The sequence below is a fragment of the Haematobia irritans genome, chromosome 1 (genome assembly GCF_050003625.1).
Source record: "Haematobia irritans isolate KBUSLIRL chromosome 1, ASM5000362v1, whole genome shotgun sequence".
NCBI lineage: Eukaryota > Metazoa > Arthropoda > Insecta > Diptera > Muscidae > Haematobia > Haematobia irritans.
In genome coordinates this window covers 25,178,270-25,191,235 of record NC_134397.1, presented here as the reverse complement: position 1 = coordinate 25,191,235, position 12,966 = coordinate 25,178,270, and the positions used below count along the sequence as shown (strand labels likewise).

Sequence of the window (12,966 nt, the reverse complement as noted above, 5' to 3'; positions counted from 1 at the left end):
TGACAGTTGGTTTTAATTATATGTAGATAAGGAAAATTGAGGCAGATGCATTATAAACAATTTCTGATTCAATCACGAAATTAATTAATCCATTCATCCAATCAATCACACTTTTAAGTGGACATAAAAAAAATTTGATTAAAAAATACTAGTTTACAAAATAATTCTTATACCCTCCACAGTAGGATGGGGGTATATTAACTTTGTCATTCCGTTTGTAACACATCGAAATATTGCTCTAAGACCCCATAAAGTATATATATTCTGGGTCGTAGTGAAATTCTGAGTCGATCTGAGCATGTCCGTCCGTCCGTCCGTCCGTTCGTCCGCCCGTCTGTTGAAATCACGCTAACTTCCGAACGAAACAAGCTATCGACTTCAAACTTGGCACACGTAGTTGTTATTGATGTAGGTCGGATAGTATTGCAAATGGGCCATATCGGTCCACTTTTACGTATAGCCCCCATATAAACGGACCCCCAAATTTGGCTTGCAGACCCTCTAAAAAAACAAATTTCATCCGATCCGGCTGAAATTTGGTACATGGTGTTAGTATATGGTCTCTAACAACCATGCAAAAATTGGTCCGCATCGGTCCATAATTATATATAGCCCCCATATAAACCGATCCCCCGATTTGGCTTTCGGAGCCTCTAAGAGAAGCAAATTTCATCCGATCCGGCTGAAATTTGGTACATGGTGTTAGTATATGGTCTCTAACAACTATGCAAAAATTGGTCCACATCGGTCCATAATTATATATAGCCCCCATATAAACGGACTCCCAAATTCGGCTTGCAGACCCTTTAAGAGAAGCAAATTTCATCCGATCCGGCTGAAATTTGGTACATGGTGTTAGTATATGGTCTCTAACAACTATGCGAAAAGTGGATCGCATCGGTCAAAAATTATATATAGTCCCCATATAAACCGATCCCCTGATTTGGCTTGCGGAGCCTCTAAGAGAAGCAAATTTCATACGATTCGGCTGAAATTTGGTACATGGTGTAAGTATACGGTCTCTAATGGCCATGCAAAAATTGGCCCCCATATAAACCGATCCCCAGATTTGACCTCCGGAGCCCCTTCGAAGAGCAAAATTCATCCAATTCGGTTGAAATTTGGTACGTGATGTTAATATATGGTATCCAACAACCATGCAGGAATTGGTTCATATCAGTCCAAAATTGTATATAGCATCCATATAAACCGATCCCCAGATTTGACCTCCGGTGCCTTTTGGAGAAGCAAAATTCATCCGATCTGGTTGAAATTTTGTACGTGGTCTATATCAGTCCATAATCATATATAGCCCCCATATAAACCGATCTCGAGATTTGGTTTTGGAGCCTCTTGGAGGAGCAAATTTCATCCGAGTGAGTTGAAATATGTGGATGACAGTCTTTCGTAGAAGTTTCTACGCAATCTATGGTGGAGGGTACATAAGATTCGGCCTGGCCGAACTTACGGCCGTATATACTTGTTTGGAGAAAGTTTCCTTTACCCTAATGATATTTTGCGTACGTTAGTTACATAAACAAAAATTGGCAAAAAAATATAGACAAATGAAGAATAAATAATTTGTAATTCTCACAAAATAGTTCATTATTTCTTTAAATTTGTAAATTTTACTACAAATGCACGCATCTTGAACTTCGTATGGCACTAAAGACATTCTTGCAATTTAACAACCATGGTCCATATCAGTCCATAAGCATATATATCCCCCATATAAACCGATCCCAAGATTTGGTTTTGGAGCCACTTGGAGGAGCAAATTTCATCCGAGTCAGTTGAAATTTGGTACATTGTGCTAGTATATGGCCGTTAGCAACCATGCCTAACTAAATAGGTCCATATCGGTCTATAGTTATATATAGCCCTCAGATAAATTGATCCCCAATCACACAAAAATTAGTCCATATCTATAATTGTATATAGCCCCCATATAAGCGACCCCCATATTTCAATTCTGGTTCCCTACGTACCGTGCAAAAGTCCATATCGATTCGTAATTATTTGTAGACTTACCTACAAATACATTTTTTGTCTAATATATACCACATATGGACTAACTCACAATTTAGAAAACGGTTCAAGATACCACAACCCAAGATATTCGATTGTGGATGACAGTCTTTCGTAGAAGTTTCTACGCAATCCATGGTAGAGGGTACATAAGATTCGGCCTGGCCGAACTTACGGCCTTTTATATGTGGTTTATTTTGGGTGCTATTCGGATGACCAAAATGAAACAGATTTCTAAGAGTTTGTCCGAAACTGGTTCGTGAGGACCTGTCTATGGGGTACTCTTGCTAAATTGGCCCAGGGCGTGTCTTTTGGATTGAGTCCAAGACGTGTCCTAAAGTGTAAATTTACCCCGTCAATGACAAAGCCATGTTAAAGTGACCGGTCCCTTCGATACGTTTTGACCAGAACTGGGACTGGTCCATACACACCAGGGACTAGTCCTGTACCGGACCTGTGGTTAATCCATTTCCCGTAGGGTTATTACAGATCCAATTATACACGATTCTTCGTCATCTCAATATCTTTTATTTAAGTATCAACGATATAATCGGACATTTCTAACTCGATATAAAATTTGTTTAGTGAAAAAGAGCTAAAAACTAAAAATAATGGGATGTCTCAAAAACTGTTCCATAAAAATTTTTTAAGATTTTTTTTTTCGAATTCAGCAGATCAAAATACATAAGAAAAGTCACCTCTCATCAAATGTACATTTTCTTTGTAAACTAATGAAATTAATTGCCTTTTTTTTGAAAATTTCAAATAATTTTTTAATTGATTCAAATAAAAATTTACACACAAAAAAATTCTGATTCAATCACGAAATTAATTGATCCCATTAACTATACCCTCCACCATAGGATATTATTAACTTTGTCATTCCGTTTGTAACACATTGAAATATTGCTTTAAGACCCCATAAAGTATTTATATTCTGGGTAGTGGTGAAATTCACAGTCGATCTAAGCATATCCGTCCGTCCTTCTGTTGAAATCACGCTAACTTCCGAACGAAACAAGCCATCGACTTGAAACTTGGCACAAGTAGTTGTTATTGATGTAGGTCGGATGGTATTGCAAATTGGCCATATCGGTTCACTTTTTCGTATGGCCCCCATATAAGCGGACCCACAAATTTGGCTTGCGGAGCCTCTAAGCAAAGCAAATTTCATCGTATCCGGCTGAAATTTGGTATATGGTATACTAACACCATCTAACAACCATGCAAAAATTGGTCCATATCGGTCCAAATTATATATAGCCCTCATATAGACTTATCCCCGGATTCGATTTCCGGAGCCTCTAAGAGAAGCAAAATACATCCGATCCTGTTGAAATTTGGTACATGGTGTTAGTATATGGTCTCTAACAATCATGCAAAAATTGGTCCATATCGGTTTATAATTATATATAGAGTCCATATAAACCGATCTCCAGATTTGACCTCCGGAGTCTCTTGAAGGAGCAAAATTGGTCCGTATCGTTCTATAGTTATATATAGCCCCCAGATAAACCGATCCCCAATCAGAGAAAAAGCACGATTGCCACTCGAGCCAAAAATAATCTACCAACATTTTATTGCCATCGTATAAATTTTGAAAAAATTTTCTATTTCTAAAGAAAATTTTGTCAGAAAATTGGCACAGATTCGTTTTCTGTTTGCAGGTAGGCTAAGTTCGATGATGGGCTATAAAGATTTTGATATAGCCCCCATATAAAACGACCCTCTGATTTGGGGTCCTCGGCTTCTGGAGTCCGTAGTTTTTATCCGATTTGCCTTAAATTGCAAGTTTGTACGTATTTTTTGGGCCGAAATAGTGTGCCGCATATAGTGCGTTTAGGTCCATGTTTTGGTATAGCCCCCATTTAGACCCCAATTGTCTAAATTTTGTTTCTATAGTAAATTTCATCAAAATTTTATTTCTATAGAAAATTTTGTCAAAATTTTATTTCTATAGAAAATTTTGCCAAAATTTTATTTCTGTAGAACATTTTCTCAAACTTTTATTTCTACAGAAAATTTTATTAAAATTTTATTTCTATAAAAAATTTTGTCAAAATTCTTTTTTCATAGAAAATTTTATAAAAATTTTATTTTTATTGAAAATTTTGTCAACATTTTATTTCTATAGAACATTTTATCAAAATTTTATTTCCATAGAAAATTTTGTCAAAAATTTATTTCTATAGAAAATTTTCTCAAAATTTTATTTCTATAGAAAATTTTCTCAAAATTTTATTTCTATAGAAAATTTTGTCAAAATTTTATTTCTATAGAAAACTTTGTCAAAATTCTTTTTCCACAGAAAATTTTATCAAAATTTTATTTTTATAGAAAATTTTGTCAAAATTTTAGTTTTATAGAAAATTTTGTCAACATTTTATTTCTATAGAAAATTTTGTCAAAATTTTATTTCTATAGACAATTTTGTCAAAATTTAATTTCTATAGAAAATGTTGTCAAAATTTTATTTCTCTAGAAAATTTTGTCAAAATTTTATTTCTATAGAAAATTTTGTCAAAATTTTATTTCTATAGAAAATTTTGTGAAAATTCTATTTCTATAAAAAATTTTGTCAAAATTCTATTTCCATAGAAAATTTTATCAAAAATTTATTTCTACAGAAAATTTTGTCAAAATTCTATTTCAATAAAAAATTTTGTCCAAATTTTATTTCTATAGAAAAATTTGTCAAAATTTTATTTTTATAGAAAATTTTCTCAAAATTTTATTTCTATAGAAAATTTTGTCGAAATTCTATTTCTATTAAAAATTTTGTCAAAATTCTATTTTATCAAAAATTTATTTCTATAGACAATTTTGTCAAAATTTTATTTCTATAGAAAATTTTGTCAAAATTTTATTTTTATAGGAAATTTTGTCAAAATTTTATTTCTATAGAAAATTTAGTCAAAATTGTATTTCTATAGAAAATTTTGTCAAAATTTTATTTCTATAGAAAATTTTGTCAAAATTTTATTTTTATAGGAAATTTTTTCAAAATGTTATTTCTATAGAAAATTTTGTCAAAATTTTATTTCTGTAGAACATTTTCTCAAACTTTTATTTCCACAGAAAATTTTATTAAAATTTTATTTCTATAGAAAATTTTGTCAAAATGTTATTTCTTTAGAAAAATTTTGTCAAAATTTTATTTCTAAAGAACATTTTTTAAAAATTTTATTTCGTTAGAAATTTTTTCAAAGTTTTATTTTTACAAACATTTTTATCAACATTTTATTTCTATAGAAAAATTTGTGAAAATTGTATTTCTATAAAAAATTTTGTCAAAATTCTATTTCTATCAAAAATTTTGTCAAAATTGTATTTTATTTTATTTCTATACAAAATTTTGTCAAAATTTTATTCTATAGAAAATGTTGCCAAAATTTTGTTTCTAAAGAAAATTTTGTGAAAAAATAAAAAAATTTTGTCAAAATTCTATTTCCATAGAAAATGTTATCAAAAATTTATTTCTACAAAAAATTTTGTCAAAATTCTATTTCCATAGAGAATTTTATTTATATAGAAAATGTAAGTGGCAACCAAGTGTAAAGATCTGCCAGTAAGCATTCTGAATAATAAAGTAAATTTATAGTTAGCAGAGAGTCATATTTAAGGATTGAGTGTCACCTTGATGGTGGCATGAACAATTTTCTTATAAACGGTCGAAGTTTTATCTGTTTTCTCTGTCAAGCTGATGGCATTTTTTGATTTTCTTTAAAGCATCTCTAAATTTTGGCATTCGCATATTTGGCTTTATTATAATTTTTTCTATAAGAAATATTTTTAAGTTAAATATAGGTGTTCTCACGGCCCGCATCCAAAGTATTTGGAATTTCTTTGGACAACGTTGATATCTTGCGATTTCGACTGCAGCAGGGGTAATAATACCATTTCTCGCCTAGACCAAACGATTCGCCATCACTTAAAGTTTCCGGAAGTTTTCTGAAAAAAAAAAAACAACATATAAACATGATTAAAACTAACTAACTATATTTCATACTTATTCAAAGTCTCTGGAAGACACAGACACAATCCAGCTCCCACCAACATAATGGTACTGATGAAAAGTGCAGGTAGCGGTCGATAAAATGTGGCCAAAAACAAAACATATGAATTGAGGAAACTACAAGCATAGCCCAAAACATGAATATTGGCTACACCCCTTCCTCTAACACTGGTGGGTATAATTTCTGTACAATATTGGACCTCAGCGTCCCAGGCTACCACAGCACCATATCGTCCCAATCCAACCATGATACCCAAGAGTAATGCATTGGATTTTGCATCCATGAAAGCTATCAGGAATCCGGTGACAGCTGTAATAATACCACCAACCAACATAGAGACAGTGGCCATGCCTTTACGACCAATTATATTTTGGAAAGCCATAATGCTAAGGCCTCCGGGGAAGTAACAAAAGGCTGTATACGAAAAGAGTTTGAATGGTGAAGAGCCCATGCCCTCCATGTTGCGTGAGATTATATCATAGGCCATAGTAACAATAACACTGCAATAAAGAAAGTTATATAAATGTTTGATAAATAGTTTTAATTGAAGATTAATTATAATAATAATACATTTTTATTTCCTCTATCTCCATAGTAACATATTAAATATTTTTAAATTATAACTGAAATTAACGCATAGTATTTGTGAGCATTACCATTATCGGTGAAGCTCTCAGTATAACTATATGGTCAGTTCTAACCTCTTTGTTCAGTAGGCGACTGGCACGTTGATATAGCCATGAACTCCAACCACCTCCTGGATACAGTGATAATTGACCTGGTGACGGGTCTCCATAGTTCCCGAGAAGGCGACGATTATGAAGATTGCTAAAGCTAACCCTAACTCTTTACCGCGTTTAAGGAATTTGAAATTGCCAATACCAGCCAGCTTCAGGCCGGTTGCTGACAGAATCTTCAGCAGGATCTTGGGTAGAGCATGTAAATGATGCATTCCCGCAGCTTGGATTTCTAGCTAAACTTGCAGCAACACCTTAACGAGAAGAGTTTGATCCAAATTCAAACGGACAAATAGCATCCGTATTTCGATTGGGTCGTAAACTCCGAAAGGCAATTCTCATACAGCGACTGCTTTCAGGTGTACTTCATGCAGTAAAGGTCTCACGCGAGAATGCTGAAGCACATTGGAGAGAAAGACGGGACATTCCTAGCCCACGCTTAAGCAAGAAGATTTTTATCCAAACCCAAACCCCACGCGGAAAGATAACATCAGTAGTTGGTTTGGTCGGCATACTCCGAGAGGCAAATACCGTCTGCAGAAAATTTTTTCGAGCATCTTAGACTGCTGATTGTATAAGTAGAAGGTGATCCTTTAGATCCCTCAGATGTGTTCTAGGTCTCGTTGCGAAGATGTTGGAGTTAATCGGGCGCTTCAAAGGGCGCTAGATTCCTCGCTCCCACACTTACGATGTATGTCTCAGCAGCCGTAAGATTCCAGAAAGCTGGATAATGGGAAAGATTGTTCCGATATAATATGAAATTTCCAGGCTCTGTTCAATCAAAATCTGAAAGGAAGACCCAGCTGACCATAGGATCTAGAGTCTTACCAATGTGATTTCGTAACCGGGAGAAGACGACTCTGGTAAAGCTAACTGCTATAACTTCCATAATTCCTCCATTATGGAAGTCAAGGTTGCCCATACCATCAAGAGTCAGGCCGGATGGATAAAGAATCTTCAGGCAGGTCGTGAGTAGAGCGATAATAGGATCTGGAGTCTCACTATGGAGACCGATTTGTATTGAAGCGCAAATTCTGAAAGGTTACTCTCCACAACGTTTGAATTATGCAGAACATTTTCCGATCTCAGACTTCTGATTGTACAAGTAGATGCCGATCCTTCAGACCTCTCACATATGCTCCAGCCAATGAAGGTATGGATACGATGATACTGAAGCACACTTGGGAGAAGGTCGCTAGATTCCTTGCACATACCTTCAATTTATGTCTCAGCAGTCGTGAAATTCCGGAAAGCTGGATAATGGGAAAGATTGTTCCGATATTAGGTGAAATTTCCGGACTCTGTTCTATCAAAATCAGACCCAACTGACCATATGATCTAGAGTCTCACTAAAGTGATCGTTCGGTTTTTCGTTACGGGCTCAAATTCCCACCTGGGAACAAAAAAAAAATGCTTACCGAGAAGAGGACGAGTTTGAACTCTGATAAAGATTACTGCTAGTTATTTTTCTCGATTATGGAAGTTAAGGTTGTCAATACCAGTAAAATTCCGGCCGAATGCATAAAGAATATTAAGGCAGATGAAGATATCGATACGACGATACACCTCCAATGTATATATCAGCAACCATGAAATTCCGGAAAACTGGATAATGGGGAAAATTGTTCCGATGTCTGGTGGAATTTCTGAGCTCTGTTCGATCAAAATCCGGAGGGAAGACCCAGCCGACCACAGCATCTAGAGTTTCACGAAGGACAGACACAATCGTTCCCGAGAAGGGGACGATTATGGACTGTGGTAAAGCTAAGTGCTACTTAATTTCCTCGATTATTGAAGTCAAAGTTCTAGGCAAGAGTCAGGCCGAATGGATAAATAATCTTCAGGCAGATGAAGGTAACGATACGACGATGCTGGAACACACTTGGGAGAAGGGCGCTAGATTCCTAGCCCCCACAACTCCAATGTATGTCTCAGCAGCCGTAAAATTTCGGAAAGCTGGATAATGGGAAAAATTGTTCCGATATCAGGTGGAATTTCCAGGATCTGTTCAATCAAAATACTGAAGGAAGTCTTATCGAGGTGATCATTCTGTATTTTGTTTGGAGCGCAAATTCCTAAAAGAGGACAGATACCGCGAAAAGGAGACCATTAGGGACTTATCACAATGTACTGAATAGTCTAAGTGAGCCTGAAATATGGGGCTGTCACCTAACCATAGACTCTGTAAAGCTAACTGCTAGTTATTTTCCTCGATTATGGAAGTTAAGGTTGCCCCTACCAGCAAGAGTCAGGCCGGATGGATGAAGAATCTTGAGGCAGGTCGTGAGTAGAGTGTGCCAAAGATGCATTCCTGCTGGTGGTATTTTCTGCCTCTGTCCAATGAGAATCCGAAAGAAAACTCGGCCGATAATAGAATCTGGAGTTTCAGTAAGGTTACTGCCATACGGCGATTTCCTACAGCAGCCTTTTCTTCGTACACCTCAGACTGCTATAAGTAAAATGCTATCCTTCAAACCTCTCTGATGTACTCCAGGTGATTAAGGCCTCGTAATGAGAATGATGAAGCAAATTGGAAAGAAGATCAGTAAATTCCTGCCCCAGACATTCAGTATAGTATGTATCAGTAGCCGTGAAATTAAGGTGAAGTGGAAAATACGGAAGATGATTTCGATATTGTAAACCACATGCACTTCTTCCCTTGCTAAGAAGATTCTGGAATCTATGAAACAATCCCACAGGGATTTTGAGGTATTAATAATATCATTGGTTAGCTTAGCTGCCTTGAATAAAAAGGACCATGGGACCAATCCCAGTTTCAATTAAACGTCAAAAAGTTTTTCATCGTTGGATTATGCCTTCTCCTTAGACTTAGGAAGAACCGATAGAACTATTAAAACAACGACGGTGACACTATTGGCAACATGGATTAAAGAGGTCAACCAGGGTTTCCACATCCATTTTCGTGACCACATTCATAATTTTTGGCGTGACGTTTAAAAACCTTTTTCACTTTAGTGGACATGCGGATGGATGGATGCCAATAACTTTGGCAGTTGAAATAAAACCCTGAAGGCATTGGCTGGCAGTACATAGAGGGAAAGATAAAAAGATGGCACAATTCATACATAGTAGACCTTTAATGGTGTGAGGACCAGTTCTAGTGAGACCCAATGGAGAATCACCCAAATGGCGAAAAACAAATTACGCTACTATTGTCACTCAAAGACACTCGAAAAGTGTTGTATCCTACTCACCTACCAGCACATAATGAATTTTTGGGGGAGTTTTTGGAGTTTGTTCTGGTATTAATCACCTATCCAGAGATTCTTAGGGATTGCAGGCGTTATTGAGGATGACGCAGTCAGGCACGGCTAGGTTATGTGGCAGCCCGATGTATCAGGCTCACTTAGACTATTCAGTCCATTGTGATACCACAGTGGTGAACTTCTCTCTTATCACTGAGTGCTGCCCGATTCCATGTTAAGCTCAATGATAAGGGACCTCCTTTTTATAGCCGAGTCCGAACGGCGTTCCACATTCCTGTGAAACCACTTAGAGAAGCTTTGAAACCCTCTGAAATGTCACCAGCATTACTGAGGTCGGTCGTAGCAGGAATCGAACCCACGACCTTGTGTATGCAAGGCGGGCATGCTAACCATTGCACCACGGTGGTAGTGCGGTGGTACGGCTAGAAAACCATCTCGTATTACCCATGCAGCATTGAACAGATTTCACATCTAAGACCTAGCATTTCTCGGTATTTGAACAGGTAACTCCTAGTTACCAATTTATGCTAAAGTGTGGATATCCGTCTCTAATCACTAAGCGGAGAAGCAATTGCACTACAGGATCTGTGCTCCCTATAAATTCACCTCTCATCATGAGGCAGGGAAGCAATTGTACTATAGGACTGCGCTCTATGTTCCCTATAACATTTTAGTCCAGGGTTTCAGATTTCTCCCAGCGGATAATATCCTCTCAGCGGTTAAATTCAACTGGGAAAATGTATTCAAGCAATTGTACTATAGGACAGCGCTCTCTGTTCTCAATAAAATTTTAGTCCAGGGTTTCAGATTTCTTGATTTTATAATAAATTTTGGTCTAATCAATTTCACGTCCCTTCGTTCTGACTTCCTGATTTATTCTTAAAAATAAAACTCAATATTTGTGAAGTCACACTTACCTCTTAACCATTAGAATAATGGTGAATTTCCTTAATCGCGGTGTTTTAAACATACCCCAAAATGTATCATTGCTTTTCACCTCTTTCTCTTCAATGACAATCTTTTGTTTATAGAATTCCACAAATTCACCGAAGACTTTTTCATCGACCTGACGTCCATTAAATTTTGCTACATGCTTTAGACATTTCACTGCCCTTTCGTACTTTTTTCGTGTTAAAAGCCAATTTGCACTTTCACAAGCTATCAGAGGATAGACAAGGACCAATAATACAGGTACAGAGGCGACCAAAAGATATTTTCGCCATGTCTGAACCCAAAGTGCAAACCAAGGGGATAACATTAAACCGGTACTATAGAAAATTGTGGGTACAATATTTAGGCCAATAGTCCTCTTCTTGGGATCCAGATATTCAAAAACTGAAAGAGAAATGACAGCAAGTGTCTATTTAGAATTTCAATTAGAATGTTTCATGGTCAATCCTTACCTAAAATATACATTAGCATATAGAAAGTATCTGTAGATAGGCCAGATATGAAGCGACTGATGCTATACATGGTCACATTGTGAACAAAAGACGTTATGAAATCTCCAAAGCCACCTGTTAAAGTGCTTAACATTACAGCGGGTAAACGTCCTATACGATCAGCCAGGGCCCCGAAGCCAATGGTACCCACCACAGCTCCCACGAAATAAAAAGATTGACCCACAGCATTGCGAAAGGCATTATCACAAACCCAATTTAACTGTAGAAGATGAAAAGATATAAAATGAAGCATACTTTTAGGCGCTAGTATTGCTAGGTAAACACAATGTATTATAAAGGCATAGTTTTTGGATAACATTTAAATGATGGAAACCTGAATCGATACAATTTTAAAGGTTTTCATAAAGTAAGGGTACAGCTAAAAACTGTTCCTTGATTTTGTTTCCTTGACTTATATATTGGGCCTAATTTATATTCTAAATTTAAACCAACTAAAATATTTTTACTTACCTCTGTTGTAATACTCTCATAACCATCTTGACTCCTATAGAACCACTCGCGACACTCTCCACTTTCGGCAGGCTTTGCAATTCCTTTTTGCTCATCCCAATTCTCCAATAATGTACAGTGGGGCTTAGAAAATTGTCTATAGATTTTTTCGATTTCTTCCAAAGATTTATTCGCCAATTGAGGATGATAACACCAATGGTCGGGAGTAAAACTTATCAAGGTTTGTGAAAAATAATGCATCGAAGACAAAATGTTGGTACAACCGTACAAGAGCAGAAGAATCCATTGGAAGCGGCCAAAATTACCACATTTCTCAAGGACACGATCAAAATCCATCCTGGGTTATGTGGCTTTTGTTTGTTAGAAACCAACAGAATTCCAATTCCTGTATTACATTCAGTTTTGTTCTCTTGACGTATTTTATGGTATTGAGGAGAAAAAAAAAACGTAAAACAAATACACGAGCTTGCTACCTTATCCCAGACAGCTGATATCAGAATGTGATCGTGGTTACCAGTTTAGTGTTCTCTGAAAATCAAAAAAAAAAATGTTAATGATTCCCTCGTAAATCACTTGGTCTCGCATGCATTTCGTTGGATATATGAGGCGTTTATAACTTGTGGCTTCTTTCTTATGAATATGAAAACTGTAGCATTTAAAACACATGATTAAACATTTGCTTTATTGATGAACTTAGCTAAATAAACGCCATTTAGGGATGAAAATAAGAAATTAACAACCACCACTAAGTGATTCCCATTTATCTACTTTTTGTCATATATTTTTTATAGACATAATATTGTGAGAAAATATTTTATAGATATTATATTTTGAGAAGATTCTCTAAAGAAACACACTTCCATAGAAATAAAATGTTGACAACATTTTCTATAGAAATAATATTTAAAACAAAAAATTTATACAACTGAAATAAAATTTTGCGAAGACTTTCTATAGAAAAAAAATTTGGGAAAATATTCTATCGAAATACAATTTTGAGAAAATTTTCTATAGAAATAAAATTTTGAGAAAAATTTGGGAGAAT

The 12,966-nt window shown here is 35.7% G+C and overlaps 1 protein-coding gene across 1 annotated transcript; it reads right to left on the bottom strand.

The window, feature by feature from the left end:
* Positions 1-5,767: 5,767 nt before the first annotated feature.
* Positions 5,768-12,449, bottom strand: LOC142220460 (solute carrier family 22 member 3). The gene is made up of 5 exons (XM_075289629.1): positions 11,922-12,449; positions 11,412-11,670; positions 10,926-11,343; positions 6,038-6,544; positions 5,768-5,979 (listed from the first exon to the last, which is right to left on the bottom strand). The coding sequence occupies exons 1-5, from the start codon at positions 12,255-12,257 to the stop codon at positions 5,826-5,828; spliced, it is 1,674 nt and encodes a 557-aa protein (XP_075145744.1). The 5' UTR covers positions 12,258-12,449; the 3' UTR covers positions 5,768-5,825.
* Between the last annotated feature and the right edge of the window lie 517 nt (positions 12,450-12,966).